The following is a 16,597-nucleotide window of genomic DNA, read 5'->3' on the forward strand; positions in this document are numbered from 1 at the left end:
CTGGTCCTGGGCGAGTCTCAGCCCTGCTTCGGTCCAGCCCGGTGCTCATGGTTGCCCGCGGCAGCTGGGCTCCGTGCAGGTGCCTCCTTGTGCCCTGGGCTGCCTGCCTCTGCGCCACGACGGCGGGAGGCCGGGGGGGGGCCCGGCTGGCGCGTCCCTCCTCCCGTGCTCCTGTGCAGATCCCGTGCGTTTGTGTGTCTTCGATAACTGGCTCTGGGGAGATGGTTACATGTTACACTATTTGAATCAAATACGCGTTTCTCCAGGAAAATGTGTTTAATGATTTCGGGTAGACATTTTCAATAACAATCACGACTCATTAAAGCTGTCTTCCGAACACACTCTCATTTTAGGGAAGGTTTCTTATCTGGCGTTTCCTGGGTGTTTTCATTTTTGTTTTTTCAGGGCTGCACCTGCGGCACATGTACATTCCCAGGCGAGGGGTCAAATCGGAGCTACAGCTGCCAACCTACACCACAGCCACAGCCACGCAGGCTCCTTACCCCGCTGAGCGAGGCCAGGGACTGAACCTGCATCCTTATGGATACGGGTCGGGTTCATTACTGCCAAGTCACAACGGGAACTCTGTGTTGTTTGCTTTTAATTCTACCTTTAACTGATCTTTCTAAATCTCCAGTCCCGGGGAGTGCGTCAAAATGTTCACCTAAGAATTGCACTTGGGAGTTCCTGCTGCAGCACAGTGGGGTCAGCAGCGTCTCTGCAGCGTCAGGATGCAGGTTCGATCCTGGGCCCGACCCAGTGGGTTAAGGGATCAGGTGTTGCCTCAGCTGCAGCTCGACTGTGATCCCTGGCCCAGGAACCCCATGTGCCGCAGGCCACCCCCGGAAAGAGAAAGAAAGGAAAAAGAATTGCTTTGGTCTCTGGCTTCTGACTACAGGAGGACAGGAGGAAGCCGGGGCTGGAGCCCCAGCCCCGGCCAGAGCGCACATGGGCTGGGTCTCCACGTGGAGGCCGGGGTGCAGGGCCATGACCTTCGGCAGTGGCTGTGGGACCGAGGGTATGGCCGGAAGGCGTTCTGGGGCCCCGCTGTCAGCGCCCCAGTGTGATTTGAGGGTGGCCGTGAGGCCAGGCCAGTTCATGGGACACGGCCACTCGGGGTTCGCGCCCCCAGGAGCACTCAGCCAGGGGCACAGAGGTGGCGGGTGGGACCGAAGGCCTCTCTCCTTGCTCTCTGGAGTGAGAAGACGGCCATGAAACGCTTCAGAAACTGTTCTGTCTTGTTCAGAGGGGATGGAGGGTGTTGTCACTAAGACGGAGAAAGCGGGGAGCTTTAGGAAGGCCTGGAAGGAGCTCCCCCTGTGGCGCAGTGGGGTGGGCGTCTGGGAGCACTGGGAACAGGTTTGGTCCTTGGCCTGGCACAGGGGGTAAGGATCTGGCATTGCCACAACTGCCGCTTTAGGTGGTGGCTGCAGCTTGGATCTGGTGCCTGGTCTGGGAGCGCCATGTGCCGCGGGGCAGCCAAAAAAGAAACGCCTGGAAGGAGCCGCCCTGAAGGGCCGTGGGTGTTGGGCCCGCGGCGATTGTGTGTAATCGGGGATGCTTCCGGTGAATTGGGAGGCGTCCCGTCTCAGTGCTCCCGGCGAGGCTGGCTCCAGCCGAGGCTTCGTCCCACATTCAGAAAGCTGCCCTCCTGCCCCCCCCCGGGGGGAGTTGGCAAGTGAGCCTGGGGGTCAGAGGTCCTCAGGCAGCAGCGGGATGGCAAGGGCTCCTGACTCCGCCCTGCCCTGGCCTTGGGGACGGCCCGGGGGCCCGGGCAGGACACGGGGCTGCAGAGAGGTGGCGGGCTGCCGCCCGGCTTCCCCTAAAGGTGGGGAGCAGGCCCACAGCCGCCCGGCGTGAGACTGGACATGGGCGAGGTTGTGCGGGCAGGCGCAGTGGCCCCAGCCTGGGCACGGCTTGCCCTGAGGGCAGCGGCAGGTGTGGCCGCGGGGGGTCGGGATGAGCCCCTCACTGTCCTGGAGGCCTCAGGCCTACGGACCACGAGGTCCCAACGCCCCGAGGTCAGTGCTGTCAGGAGGAGGCAGCGGGAGGGTGAAGGGGTGGCTGCTGGCTGGGGCCTGTGCCGGGAGCGGCTGCCCCCTCAAGCTCACCCGGCCCCAGCTCCTCCAGCAGCAGCCTCCTCCGCCATACCTGGTCACTGCTGAACCCGCCGTGCCCCCGCCACCCTCTCTGGCCAGAACACACAGTGGTGTCACAGCCTGGGTCCCCCGGAACGGAGCTCAGAACGGAGCTCAGCCCGGAAGGACAGGGGGAGCAGACAGGGCAGAGGGAGCGGCCCGAGGCCAGGCCAGGGGGTGCCAGACACTGACCTGCACACCACCTGGAGGGGCCCCCACTTTGCTGCCCCAGGGATGAGGTGTGACCCTGGCATTTCTGGGGCAGGGTCCTGTCCTCTGGGGGGCTCCCCAAGGGTGGGTGCAGCCGAGGCTTAATGCCCTGGAAATGGTCACTTTCCCAAAAAAAGGAGTTTGCTTAATCATTTCCTCGGGTGATGACAGGGCTTTTCCTGACACTCTATTCGTCACTATTGTGGACTCCGCGTTCAGTTGTGGCAGTCAGCTGGCCCCGCGGGAGCCCGGAAGGGGCGCTAATAATGCAGAAGCGTCTGGAGGGAGTGCGGTGGCCGTGGCGCCTGTTCCCAGGAGGCAGTGGGCAGGGCCCCTGGGTCAGCGCTCCCACCGCTGCCTGGGACTCCCAGCGTCTGCCACGTGATGACCTGTCTCATGAGCAGGTCAGCTCCATGCAGGGACGTGGCGGGCAGTGGAGCCGGCCGAGAAGGGGTGGCCGGGACCTCGCTCGAGGCCGTCAGGGCAGCATGTGACTTCCTGGTGGCGACAGGCATGGTCTGCAGGCAGCGTCCCTGAGGGCCCACTGGCAGGGCTCCTCCTTCTTCTCCCACACGCGGGATCTGGGCTCCTGGGCCTCTGGCCGCCAGCCTCTTACTTGTCTGCTGTCACTTGTCCCAGACGTTAGGCCTTTCACAGCCTGAGGGCGGACCCTGCCCTCTAACCGGCCAGAGATTCCCAGGCCTCCCGCGCCCACGGTCAGCGTGTGAGGCTCTGACCGCTGACCTCTGACCTCCACCGCCCGCCGCCCAGTCTGACCTGCAGAGGCTGTGGGTGCCTCCAGCCTGTGGGCTCGTCATGTGGCCTCTGGTGGCCGAGGGCATCACGCCGTCCCCTCCCTGCCCACATCCCGGCCTGGTTGGTGTGGAGGGCGGGACCGACCGGCCCCGCCTGGCCGTGGGAGCCTCATCAGCCGGCAGCCGGTGGTGCCGAGACGGACGTGGCAGGCACAGCGGCCACCGGGGTGACGCATCACCGGGGTGTGGGGTAGCGGGAGCTCGCTGCTGGGGGACGTGTGACCGACGCTTTTGGGAAGACAGCTGAGCGGACCGAACGCCCTGCCGTCCAGCCAGCCCCCCCGGGCTTCACCGGGAGCTCTGCCTCTGCGCCCAGGACTCGCTCACATGCACCCACAGCACAACCAGGAGCAGCCCAGTGGACGCTGGTGTGGTTGGGGCGGCCGTGTGGTCCCCGCACAAGTGCGGGGCTCTCTTGACACCACATCCCAGGACGCGCGGACTGATGTATTCGTGACAGAGAGCAGGTCGGCACCGGCCGGGGACGGAGGCGGGGAGCCGGCCAGGACCCGAGGGACCTGGGGGTCGTCGTGCGTGTGGCGAAGGGCGGGGCTTTATGCTGGGCCCGTCGGTCATGACAGAGCTGTGAGAATCACTGGAGGGGCCCCTCGTGCAGCCATGGGGAGGTGCGGGGGCAGCGCAGCCGGGGTCTGGACGCGGGGCGATGAGGGCTGAGTGCTCGGCTCCGGGGGTCCCAGTGGAGGCCCGTGGAGCCGGCTCTCGAGTGCCCTGCCCTGGGGTCTGAGAAGGGGTGGGTAAGCATCTGTGTCGAGGCCCTGACCCCCCCATGGCGGGAACAGGAGGTGGCCAGGCTCGCTCCAACACCCCGACCCCGAGACCGAGCAGGCACCCTATGCGTGAGTGCAGGAGGTGACCCAGGGGCCCACTTGTGGAAGGGAAGGCTGGTTTTCTTCTAAGACGGTTTGGTCAAGGCTTCTCGTAGGAGTTGCTGGAATTTTAGAGGCAGGCTCGGCTTGTCAAGCCTCGCCAGCTTCTCCTGAGGGCTCCCCGGTTCCCCCGGCCAGCTGGTTGGTGGCACTCGGGGCCTGAGCTGTGGGATGAGGAGAGGAGACCCAGCTCATGGCTGAGGGGACAGATGGAGATGCCGTGAGCAGAGGGAGGCCCAGGGACCCTGTGTGCAGAGGAGGTGTGCACGTCTGCGTGTGTCTAGGTCAGGGAGGCGTGTGCACGTCTGCGTGTGTCTAGGTCAGGGAGGCGTGTGCACGTCTGCGTGTGTCTAGGTCAGGGAGGCGTGTGCACGTCTGCGTGTGTCTAGGTCAGGGAGGCGTGTGCACGTCTGCGTGTGTCTAGTCAGGGAGGCGTGTGCACGTCTGCGTGTGTCTAGGTCAGGGAGGCGTGTGCACGTCTGCGTGTGTCTCGGTCAGGGAGGCGTGTGCACGTCTGCGTGTGTCTCGGTCAGGGAGGCGTGTGCACGTCTGCGTGTGTCTCGGTCAGGGAGGCGTGTGCACGTCTGCGTGTGTCTCGGTCAGGGAGGCGTGTGCACGTCTGCGTGTGTCTCGGTCAGGGAGGCGTGTGCACGTCTGCGTGTGTCTAGGTCAGGGAGGCGTGTGCACATCTGTGTGTGTCTAGGTCAGGGAGGCGTGTGCACGTCTGCGTGTGTCTAGGTCAGGGAGGTGTGTGCCTCTGATCTTCTTTTAAACGGCGGCCGCAGCGCATCTGGCAGCTTGATCTTTCTCTCAAGTCCCGACGGTTGGACCTGCAGGAAGGACACTCGCTCTGAGCAACCCGCGGGAATAAGCCTCAGGCTGCTGGCCACCTGCTGCGCTGCTAACGTGTCATCTGATGCTTTCAGGCGTTCACCTCCCACGGCCCCACGGTGCCCATGCCCACGTGGTTTTGCTCCCGAGCCTGGTTCTCCCACGTGGGCCCGTTTGACGAGGGCGGCCGGGTAAGTGCAGCCCGGGAACCTGCCCTGGGTGGGGAAGGGCCCTGCCCTCAGTCCACCAAGCCTCCTGTCTCTCCCACCCCAGGAGCTGAGCCTCCCCGACAGGAGGGGGTCCAGCTGCCTTTCTGTGCTGAAAGCGGGGGTTCTGTGAGGGGCCGTGGCGCTGGGCATCGGGCCCCTAATTGCACCTGCGGGGCCCTGGTTCCCTCAGCCTGGCTGAAGAGCTATTTGGGGACAGCGCAGGACCAGGCGGTGCCCCCTGCTGCCCCTTCCCTGGGGCATTAGGGTCCAGGTGACCTGGCTCCTTCCTCTGGGGCCTCACTTGCCGAGCTCAGGCCACGCTGGCCTCTGCCCAGGAACAGGGTCCGGGCGCTGGCCGCCTCCTGCTCCTCCTCCCCAGACAGTCTTGGGATGAACAGCCAGACAGCGATCAGAACGGAAATCAGCGGTTAATTGGTTCGTTTTCTCTTAACCCCCCTTAAATTGGCTTTGAGAAGGTTCTGACCCACCTGGGTGGGGGACACGCTAAGGCCGGATGGCAGGAAGGCAGGGTGCCGACTCAGGCCCAGGCCCAACATCCACCCCGGGGCCTTGGTCCTTCCTGCCCTGAGTCCCCTGCCCACTTCGGACCCTCCACCTGGGCTACCCCTCCCTGATCCCATCAGCACTTCCCGGCCCCCAGCCTGTCACACAGCCTCACGTGGGAGGGAGAGGCTGCCCCTCCACTGTCCTCTGCACCGGACCCTGGCCCGACGGCCACCCGGACGAGCCCTCTGGGGACAGTGCCGTTCTCCTGCCGTGCCGGCTGCCACCAGCCACACTGCCCAGCCCTCATGTCCCCCACACTGGCCGGAGCAGGAGCCTTTGTGCCACGGCCCCACCATGCTCAGTCCTAGAGGGCCTCCTGGCACAGCACCGTGGGGCACACAGCTGGGGGTGGCGGGGGTCGGCTCTGCCCCTGTGCCCGGGTGGGCAGGAGAGCCTTCCTGGCACGAAGGCTGGTCTCTGGCGTCTCTCTTGAGCCCCGCGTCTCCTGAGCCTGCCCTGGCCTCCTCCTCTCTGTTTGGAAGCTGTTTTGACTCCCGTCCGTTGTCTTTCTCTCTCCTGATCTTGCTGCGCGATTGCCGCTCACGTCCGAGGGCAGCCGCACGTCCTGAGGCCCCCGCTTGCCCGCCTGTGTCCCTGGACTCGGCCTCACGGGTCAGGCAGCTCTGGGGCCGACAGAGCCTCGAGCTCCCTGGCTCCTGCACGTTCAGACGGTGGCTCTGGACACGTGCAGGGCTGGGCTGGACAGAGGAGCTCCGTCAGCCCTCCTCACTTGCTGCGTGTCTCGAGCACTCAGCTCAGGCCGCCAGGCACTTGCCAGCTGTCCCGGGGGCTTCGCGGGTCCTGGAGCCTCTGCGATGATCCCCTTGCTGTAAGGACTCCTGGCTTCCCTGGATCTGTCTTACAGCTGCTTCTGTTCTGGTCACTTTTTGGCTGTGCTCCATTGTTGGGAATCTCCGTTTCAAGGACCTGTACGTCCCACCCTCGGGCACCCGCTCGCCCTGAACGGAGGCGCTGGGCGTGTCCCCTGTCCCCACGGCAGACGCCTCCCTCTGTCCGCAGGGTGTCCCGGAGGACCTGCTATTCTTCTACGAGCACCTGAGGAAGGGCGGCGGGGTCGTCCGCGTGGACCGCAGCCTCCTCATGTACCGCTACCACCCCGCTGCTGCCACACACGCCGTCCTCGAGTAAGTGAGTCTCGGGTCTGGACCGGCGGGTCCGGAGGTCCAGCCTCTGCCCCAAGGGGGGGAACCTGGGCCCAGGGCCAGCATTTCCCCAGGACGGAGGCCACGCATCCGGCCTCACCTTTCAGATCAGGCAGGACTCAGACGTGACTCCATGGACCTGGAGCTCCCCACCGAGGGCAGGGCTGCCCAGCAGGGGTGGGGCCGCACCCCTACGCAGGGCACTGCAAGGACGCCAGCCACCCACCTTCCCCTCTGAGCCGCTGGGTGTGCGCGACTGCGGGGGCAGGGAAGAGGGGGATGTGTGGGTGTGCGGGCGTTACACTGCAGACACCTCCAAGCGCGTGCCCCTTGGTGCTGTTGGGCGCTGCTGACTTTCTGGGCAGGGAGGAAGGGGGCCCTCAAGCGGCCTGTGACCGGGGTCTTCTGAGGGCGAAGGGCTTGCTGCAGGGCAGGCGCCTGGGCTTCTGGAAGCAGGGAGGACTCTGCTCTGCCCCAGAGGGCGAGACTCTTTGAAGGCGGTCTTGGCACTGGGTCCTGGGAGGTGCGCTCTGTGGGCCCAGATGGCAGCACCTGCGCTCCCACGGGAGCCCCTTGAACTCCCGCACATGCACGCGTACGCACACACACGCACGCACGCACGCACGCACGCCATTCAGCACTAAGACTTGGCTTCTTTGTTCTCCAGCTTTAAGCAAAAGAACCTCATTTCTCCTGTCTTTTGTTAAATCTGAGTTTTGAGACAGTTTTGACACCACAGTGGAGCATCGTTGGGAGTTTGCTGTCATGAACTTGTCCCCATGCAGGTGTTATCTGTACTCATGGGGTAAAGGTCATTTTAAGGGGACATGAGATCCTAACTGTGTACCTCTGATCACAGTTTCAAAACACATGAGGTAACCTGACAGAAGTGAAGGGAGAAGGAGACAGACCCACAATCACAGCTGGAGATTTTAATACTCTTGTCTCGGTAACTGATAGAAGAGGGGCAAAACCAAGAACGGGTTTGAAATAAAGTCAGTGCAGTTGACAGACTTCTAACAAGATTGATTTTTGAAAGAAAACAGATTACCAGTAAACCGGGAATTAAAGAGGAGACATCACCACAGATTCAGCAGACACTTAAAGTGTAAATAGTAACTCAAAATCAGTAACTTAAACTTTTGATAAAGAAAAGTCAAGGCTGATGGCTTTATTGATTTATTCTATCAAAAATGCACGGAGGAAATATACCAATCCCACATGAATTCTCTGAGGAAATGGAAGAGGAGAAAGAGCTGCTGGAGGGAGGAGCTTCACCCTCAGCTCCAGGAGGCCAGCATGACTCTGAAGCCTCAATGCTGCAAGAAATTACAAGAAAGGAAAATGACAGGCCAATATCCCTTATTAAAATAGATGCAAAAATCATTTAGAAATATTACCAAGTCAAGTTCAGAAACATACAGGAAAGGATATGTCCTGAATACAAGTCTAGTTTAACACTCAAAAGTCCCTTAGTGTAATTCACTGTAGTAGCAGGTAAAGGATAAACATCACGTGATCTGGAGTTCCCGTGGCTCCGTGGTAACAAACCTGACTGGCATCCATGAGGATGTGGGTTCAATCCCTGGCCCTGCTTAGTGGGTTAAGGATCTGCTGTTGCCGTTGCTGTGAGCTGTGGTGTAGGTTGCAGACATGGCTCAGATCTGGTGTTGCTGTGGCTTTGGTGCAGCCCAATTTGACCCCTAGCCTGGGAACTTCCATATACCACAGGTGCAGCCCTAAAAAGAAAAAAAAAAAAAATTGAAATTAAAAAAAAGTAAAAATTACATGTTCAACCCAATAGATGCAGAAAAAGCACTTGACAAAACTCGGTAGCCATTTGGGATTTAAAAAAAAAAAAAATCTCAGCAAATTAGAAATGGAAGGAAACTTTCTCGATCTGATAGTATCTACACAAACCTAAAACTAACCTTATACTTAATAATTAAAGACCGAATGCCTTCCCTTCTAAGATCAGGGCCTGGCGCAGTGAAGGCCCACTACGTCTATGCAGCACTGCGACGGAGGTCAGTGCAATAAAACAAGAAAAAGAAGAGATGTCAGCATTAGAAAGTGGGGGTAAAACTGGCATCATTTGTAGACGGCATGATTGTGTTTCATGGGAAATCAGAACCAAGAATTTAGTGAATTTTCCAGGATACACGTTTAAAAACTTGGAATAAGCAACTGAAAACTGCAGCTTAAAAAGTATACAATGGCGTCGCAGACGCGGCTCAGATTGGGTGTTGCTGTGGCTCTGGCGTTAGGCCGGTGGTTACAGCTCCGATTCGACCCCTAGCCCGGGAACCTCCATAAGCCACTGAAGCGGCCCAAGAAACGGTAAAAAGACAAAACAAACAAACAAAAACATACAATGGCGGAATTCCCTCCGTGGCTCAGCAGTTAACAAACCCAACTAGCATCCCTGAGGATGCAGGTTCTATCCCTGGCTTCACTCAGTGGGTTAAGGATCCGGCGTTGCCATGAGCTGTGGTGTAGGTTGTAGACACGGCTTGGATCTAGCATTGCTGTGGCTGTGGCGTAGGCAGGAGGCTACAGCTCCGATTCAACCCCTAGCCTGGGAACCTCCATATGCCCTAAAAAGCAAAAACAAAAAAAAAAAACCCCACAAAAAACCGTGGCATCAAGAATAAAATACTTCTGAGTAGATTTAAGAAGGTATATATACGTCTGCTAAAATCCACCTCCCAAAACGCCAAGGGAAATTAAAGCAAACCTACAAAATGGGTGGAGAGTAAGCCGTGCTCGTGGACTGGGAGGCTTCGGGTCTGCAACATCCCTTCTCCAGACTGGCCTGCAGCTGCAGTGCGAGCCCAGTAGAAGTCCCAGCTGGCTTCTTCGTAGACGCTGATAACTTGATTTTAAAGTTTATGAAAATCAAAGGACCCAGAGGCTTAAACAGTCTTGAAAAGGACAGGATCTGCGGACTTACTGTGGCCGATTTAAGAGCCATTCAAACTATAATGACGGCACAGGGACACATGCAGAACAATGAAGCAAGCCCAGAAATAGGCTTTCGACAGACTTCCTTTCTTTCTCTTTTTAGAGCTGCACCCACAGCATACGGACGTTCCCAGGCCGGGGCCGCATCGGAGCTGCAGCTACCGGCCTACACCACAGCCACAGCGACTCAAGATCTGAGCCACGTCTTCGACCTGCGCCACAGCTCCCGGCAATGCTGGATCCTTAACCCACGGGGCGAGACCAGGGATCAAATCCGTGTCCTCATCGATACCAGTCAGGTTCATTACTGCTGAGCCGCAACAGGAACTCCTGCAATAGATTTTCAACAAAGTCTCCAAAGGCACTCAGTGGAAAAGAAAAATATTTGTAATACATGGAACAAGTGGATACCCACCTCTAAAACCACACCCCACAGAAAAACGCGTTCTGAATGGCTGAGACAGAAATGGAGAAGCAGTAGAACATAAAGCTTCCAGAGTGAATCATCAAGGACTATCTTCACAACTCTGGGGTAGCCCAGAGGGTATCAGAGGACCCCTGAGTCCTCAGCCGTTTAAAACTGGTGAAGTCTTCATCGAAGTTAGAAACTCGCTCGTGAAAAGGCACCACTAGGAAAACGGAGAGGCAGAGCACAGACTAGGAAGAAACATTCAGAACCTGTGTGTCTCAGCTTGGATGGAGACATTAACCCATCACCCAAGGTAAAATCTAATAGCAGCGGGCAAAGCTTTAATGGGCGTGACCCATCACAAGGCAGTCCTAGGTGAACGGTCGGTCAGTCCATGAAAAGGGCCATATCGTTACCATCAGAGAACGACAAACACATTGACCTCTGCACACCCACTAGGAGGGCTGAGATGAACGTCGGCCATCCCCAGTCACCGTGGCGCTGTGCGCGTGTAACAGCGGCATCCTCGGGAAAGCCGCTGGCTGTGTTTTGTTAATGTCGGTTGATACCTGCTGTCTGACCCGGCGCTTCCACGTCTAGGTCTTTATCCAAGAGAAACGGGCCGTCGCCGAGCGTTTCTCTGCTGTAGTGAAAGAAGCAGACACAGAAGCAGGCATCTGGTGGCTTCCGCTTGCCCGAAGGCCTCCCGCAAGCAGACCTAGTCCGCGGTGGTGGACGGAGACGGGCCTTCTCTGGGGGAGGAGGCCCAGGGAGCTTTCTGCTGATGGACGTGTCCCCCCTGTTGACAGGGTGCGCATCTCACAGCTGGACTGCGTTACACCTGAGGCCCTTGGCCTTGCTCCACGTGCACTTCATCAAAGTTTAAAAATACCTGGCAGGGGTTTCTTCAAGGACGTGGCCCTTTCCCACCGTCCACAAGTGGAATTGGAAACCCCGCGTGAGTGAGTGTGAGGCGGCTGTCTGAGCGTCAGTCTTCTGCGGGGCCGTGCGGTGCCAGGACGCCTGGGGTCTTGCAGGGCGCCAGGAGGCAGGTCGCCTGGGGTTGCGCTGATTATCCCGAACGGTTCACCCACGTGTGTCCTCGCCCGGAGTCCCGTGCAGGCAGCAAGGCGTTGGGAAGGGCACCTGTGTGTGCTGACCCCGCCTGTGGCAGGGGCTGGTGTCCCTGGGGCCAGGCAGCTGGCAGACAGCCTGGGCCACACACAGCCGCGTCCTGTTTTTGCACCGTGGGTCTGTCTGTACGGTGGGATTTCGCCTGTTTGCTGTGTGAGGCTTTGCCACCCACGACGTGGGAGAGGTGATCTCTCGCGAGTTTCTGTGTGGGATTAACGGCTTTGTGCGGCAGGGCCACGTCGTCAGGAGCGCCGCCGACACGCTCCGGCGTGGCAGCGGTTGACTCCCTCCAAACGCTCTCCCAAAGCCCTGTCTGTCGGCGGGCCGGCCGTCCGGGCTGCGAGCGAGCGAGCTGCCGCTGCCTCGTGCTGGCAGCTTGACTGTAAGGCCCCTCCGCAGCCCAGGGCGAAACGCAGCCTCTCCACGAGGGGAAGTTGCCCGCTTTCCCGACCTCCTGCGCCGCCCAAGCTCCATCCTGGGGTGTCGTGGTGGCGGCTCCTCTGCCCTAACGTCTGTGCTGTACTGCGGGCGTCCTCTGAACGCACACGTCCCCTCGGGTGGCAGTGCTGCCGCCCGCTTTCGGAGCTGGGGTGCGCTCAGCCGCCCTTGTCACCTCCGGGGCCTTTCTCCTCCCCAGACCCCCCCCTCCCCCCGCCGCCCTCCCCCCAGCTGCGGCCTCGCTGCAGCGTGTCAGTGACCCTGCCCTCCTATCCAGAAGGTTCTGGAAATGCTGGCCTGTGGGTCTGGGGGAGCCTGTAACTGGCCCCCACCCTCCCGAGGGATCGAGACCTGAGCAGAGCGATGGGGCGGCTGTGGGTGGCCGTGTCAGGGTTGCGTGGTCTCGCCACACACCGCTGTCCTCAGACGAGGAGTGACAGAGGGCGCGAGGCAGGGGCTGCGCCCTGGGCACCCGCTGTCCTAGCAACTCGGTGCTGAGGGCGGTGGGAGGGAGGGGTTCCCCCCAGGGACGGCTCCCCGCCGGGCCGCCCTGCCCTCCTCCTCGGCCCCCGCTGTCCCAGTCCTGGGGCCGTAAGCAGAGTCCTGCTCGGGCCACTTCGTCCCGTGCAGTGTCCACACAGCCCTGGGCACTTTGATGGCAGTTTCATGGAATCGTTCATCAAGTTAAGGAGACCTGACTGGGTAAAAAGCAGTGATTAAGTCAAAGAAGTGACCGGACGTCGCGCCAACAAGTGACTCCAGAGAGGAGCCCAGCGCGGGCGAGGCGGCCAGGCGCCCGGACCCCCGGCCTGCGGACTCAGGGCGGGGGGCTCGCTCGTGTGCCTCTCGCTCCTCAGATGCCAGGCACCTGTGCGCCGAGCCCGCGCCTGGTGGCGTCTCATGCGGATCCAGTGTGCTTGCTGCTGGACGGCGGGGTCATTCACCTTCTCGAGCCCCAGGAACACCCCCCCTGAAATCACGGCCGCTGGGCACGGCCCTGAGACATTCACTGCAAGCGGGACGGCTAGAGAGACCACAGGCAGGGCCCACCTGCCCGGGGGACCCGCCCGATGGCCAGGCAGCCGGCTCACTGACGTGGCCTCTGAGGCCCTCAGAGCTGGTCGCTATTGGGGGGGTGGGGGCGCTGCTGGATCACGGGCTCAACACCTGCCCCTCCAGGCCCGGGGCCGGAGGTCACCAGGACAGGCGACCCCGCGCCGGGCCTGGAACAGAAGGTCTGCGGAGGGCGCTTCCAGGTTTAAGGTGAGATTTTAACAAGGCCGACGGTGCTTAGGGCGGAGCCCCCCCCCTCAGGGCACCGCGCCCGCAGAAGTGCCCTGAACCTTCCTGGTTTTAAGTAATGGGTTCATGTCTGCGACTCGGCCGGTCCCTGTGGCGGCCGGGGGCTTGGGCAGCTGCAGCCCCAGGGATCTAGAAGGGGTCCCCGCCTGGGGTTGGTGACTTGGCCGTCTGCCCGGCTTCCACAGGGCATGGAGCCACATGGCAGCTCGAGGCGGGCGTCCCGTCCAGGCCCCTCTGGACCCGTTTACCACAGGGGCAGGTGCTGGACACCAGGGCTCCTGGGGGCTCCCCAAGTTCTGTGCACAGTGTCCTCCCGCTTCCTGAGTGTGGACGTGCTCGGTGTCCGAGGGCCGCCGCGTCGTCCTGGGCCCCTTGGTTCATTCAGCTGACCGGGGGCCCTGTGCCGGGGACCTCAGGTGGGAGGGACGCCTGACGCTGAGGCCCCCCCGGGTCACACCCTCCCCCCGCAGGACCACCATCTGGACCCTCCGCGTCCGCTTCCTGGAGGAGCAGGCCCTGCCCCGCTGGGCGACCTTCACCATCTGGAACGCGGGCCGGCAGGGCCGCCGGCTCTACCGCAGCCTGACGGCGGAGTCACGGCGTAAGGTGGGAGCATCCCCCGCCCCGTGCCCCCTCCCGCGGCACTACCTGTCCCCCCCGTTCCCTCCCCCGCGGCACCCCCCCACCCCATGGCTGGTGTCCTGCGTCCTCCACAGGTGGTCGCCTTCTGCGACGTGGACGAGAACAAGATCCAGAAGGGCTTCTACTGCCACGAGGAGTCTCAGGTGGGCCTTGGTCGTGCCCAGCCCCGCACCCGGGAGCAACTGTGCCCCCGCCCCCAGGCCGGCTCTGGCCTGCAGCAGCCGTGGGAGAACAGGCAGCGGGCATGGGGTTCCGCACGGCAGCCCCGGCCCTCCTCTCCCCCAGGAAAGGCCCAAGCCCCGGGTCCCAGTCCTGCACTTCCGAGCCGCACGGCCGCCCTTTGTCATCTGCGTGAAGCTGGTGAGTGTGGGGCTGGGGGCTCGGGACGGGCATGTCCTGTCCACCAGGAGGCCCTGGGCTGGGAGGGAGGTAGTGACTGCCGCTATGCGAGACTGGGGGGACCCTGCGGGGGCCACCTCCAGCCAGGCCTGGGGGCTCGGGGAAGAGGCGGCCCCAGTGTCCTGAGAGCTGCAGGGGACGAGGCTGCTCAGATGCACCTGCACCACTGACCCTGTTGGGGCGTTTTCTCCACTTGCGGCCACAGGGGCCTGTTTCTCAGCCCGGCTGGACGCTGGGGTCTCCCTCTCGCCCCTCCGGGCCAGGCCTGCCCCTGAGCCGGTCCCGTCTCCCTGTGCACATGTCCACACCCCGAAACCCACATTCTGGTGATGGGGGCGTCCCGTCCATGACTTTGGGGCCCCTGCCCCAGGGGTCTCGGAGACCCCCCCCACTCCGTCTGCCCTGCTCTTCGGTTTGGCTGGTGTGTGGCAGGTGTCCTCTCCCAGCTGTGACTCACTCGTCTTCACGGAAAAGGCTTTTCTAACGCAGCATTCACCAGCTTTTCTCTCGTGACAGACTCTGGAAACTCTTCTCTGGGTCACGCATCTACTGAACCTGAGCATGTCTGTACAGTGTCCTTCACTCTCCCCCCAGCCACGCGGGCCCAGGTGTTGCCCCACAGGGCCCCAAGGGGGCGGCAGGAGACAGCGAGTGGGGCTCTGTGCCCTTGGGGTGGGGGGGTGACGCACAGATGGGGTCACAGGCCACCGCTTCCCGCAGCTCTTCTTGCAGCCTGTGTGGCTGGAGCTGCAGGGACCGGGGTGCCTGCCGGAGGCCTTCCTGGAGGTGGAGACTTTCGCTGGAGGGGGGAGATAGGCACCCTCACTCGCCAGAGCCAGGCCAGGGAGCCCTTCTTGGGTGGCTGGTTTTGCTGGAAACCCAGATTACTCACAGCTTCTAACTGCAGTTTACGGTGGGGTCCAGACACCCCTGCGTCCTGACACCCTGGTGGGGACGTCACCTCCCGAGGCTGTGGCCTGGGATGGCGGGTGTGCAGGTGGAGCACAGGCCGGTGGTCCTGATCCTGCCCCTGGCTTGAGGCGTGGGTGTGGGAAGGGGCCACCCCCAGGAGCCACCGCCCTGTGGCCTGGCCAGCCCTGAGCTCCAGCCCCAGGAGCTCAGACGGTCGAGCTGCGTTTCCGGCTGCGTGGCGGGGCACTGCTCCCTGTGGCCCCAGGTGCCAGTGTGGCCTGAACGAGGCCGTGTCAACACGCAGCTCAGGTTCCTGCATGGTCAAGTCTCTGGTCTGCTCGGACATAGGCCTGGGGTCGAATCGCTGGTCTTGGGGGACCCATGTGCCCCCGCCGCTCAGAGGGCCCGGGGTCCCTGTGTGTGTCCCTCAGGGCGTCCTTGCCCTGACGGAGGCCGCTGGGCGGCTTGTCACGGGCTCGTAGGTCACCTGCCTGCCTCCTTTGGAGACGCGTCTGCTCAGGTCCTTCGCCTGCTTTCTCTGGGTCACTGCTGTCCAGCGGAGACGTAAGAGTTCCCTCCGTTTCCCGCCCAAGGCCCAGTCAGGTGCGTCGGCAAATGCTCTTCCCACTCCCGACGGGCCCTTGAGCACAAGGTGCTCGACTTTGACAAAGTCCATTTTTGTTTCTGCCTGACTGCTCCTGTCTTGGTGTCACAGCTAAGAAACCATCACCCAATCCAGGGTCGCAAAGACTCGTCCCTGTGCTTCCTCTAAGTTGCCTCATTTCAGCTGGGTCTGCAACCCTTTTTTTTTTTTTTTTTTTTTGTCTTTTGTTGTTGTTGTTGCTATCTCTTGGGCCGCTTCCGCAGCATATGGAGGTTCCCAGGCTAGGGGTTGAATCGGAGCTGTAGCCACCGGCCTACGCCAGAGCCACAGCAACGCAGGATCCAGGATCCGAGCCGTGTCTGCAACCTACACCACAGCTCACGGCAACGCCGGATCGTTAACCCACTGAGCAAGGGCAGGGACCGAACCCGCAACCTCATGGTTCCTAGTCGGATTCGTTAACCACTGCGCCACGACGGGAACTCCTCTGCAACCCTTTTGAGTGGACGTTTGGGGTGGGGTCAGCTGGGGCACCATCGTGCCTTCCAGGTGGCTGTACCACATCCTAGGACCTGGCGGCTGGCTGGCTGCAGTCCCGACATGGCGCCTGAAGTTCTCTTGTCTGTCTGCCAGTTTGAACCTGCCTCGTTTACCTGGCACCATGTTACAAAGTACAGGCTTGGCCTCCAAGAGCACACTCCCCGTGGGTCCGAAGTCCTGGCAGCCCAGGTGGGCCGGGGTGTCAGTGGCGGGGGCGGGGGGAGGGGTGGGTCTGCGCCGGGGCTGGCATCTCAGCAGGGGCTCTCTGGGTTGTGGCAGGAGAGTTGGCTGAGGGCCTTGGTGCTCTGCTGGCCTACGCCACAGCCACATGGGCTCTGAACCGCGCCTGCGACCCACACCACAGCTCGCAGCAACAGCAGCTCCTTAACCCACTGAGCAAGGGCAGGGATGGAAGCTGCGTCCTCAGGGATGC

At 61.5% G+C, this 16,597-nt stretch overlaps 1 protein-coding gene across 16 annotated transcripts in view; it reads left to right on the top strand.

Moving 5' to 3' along the window:
- Positions 1-16,597, top strand: part of B3GNTL1 (UDP-GlcNAc:betaGal beta-1,3-N-acetylglucosaminyltransferase like 1) — a 66,541-nt gene that overhangs the window by 46,984 nt on the left and 2,960 nt on the right. For 11 of the 16 annotated variants that reach the window (XR_002336895.1, XR_002336890.1, XR_002336891.1 and 8 more), the window contains 6 exons: positions 4,977-5,072; positions 6,678-6,802; positions 13,538-13,673; positions 13,784-13,852; positions 13,995-14,069; positions 16,174-16,353. Coding sequence is in view for 4 of the 16 variants with exons in the window: in XM_003131147.5 (XP_003131195.3) it covers positions 4,977-5,072; positions 6,678-6,802; positions 13,538-13,673; positions 13,784-13,852; positions 13,995-14,069 (501 nt within the window). In the remaining 12 variants the exon portion in view is untranslated. The remainder of the gene's footprint in view (positions 1-4,976; positions 5,073-6,677; positions 6,803-13,537; positions 13,674-13,783; positions 13,853-13,994; positions 14,070-16,173; positions 16,354-16,597) is intronic. The other 5 variants (XM_003131147.5, XM_005656882.3, XM_021066333.1 and 2 more) reach the window with 2 other exon arrangements.

Source organism: Sus scrofa, chromosome 12 (assembly GCF_000003025.6).
Source record: "Sus scrofa isolate TJ Tabasco breed Duroc chromosome 12, Sscrofa11.1, whole genome shotgun sequence".
Lineage (NCBI taxonomy): Eukaryota > Metazoa > Chordata > Mammalia > Artiodactyla > Suidae > Sus > Sus scrofa.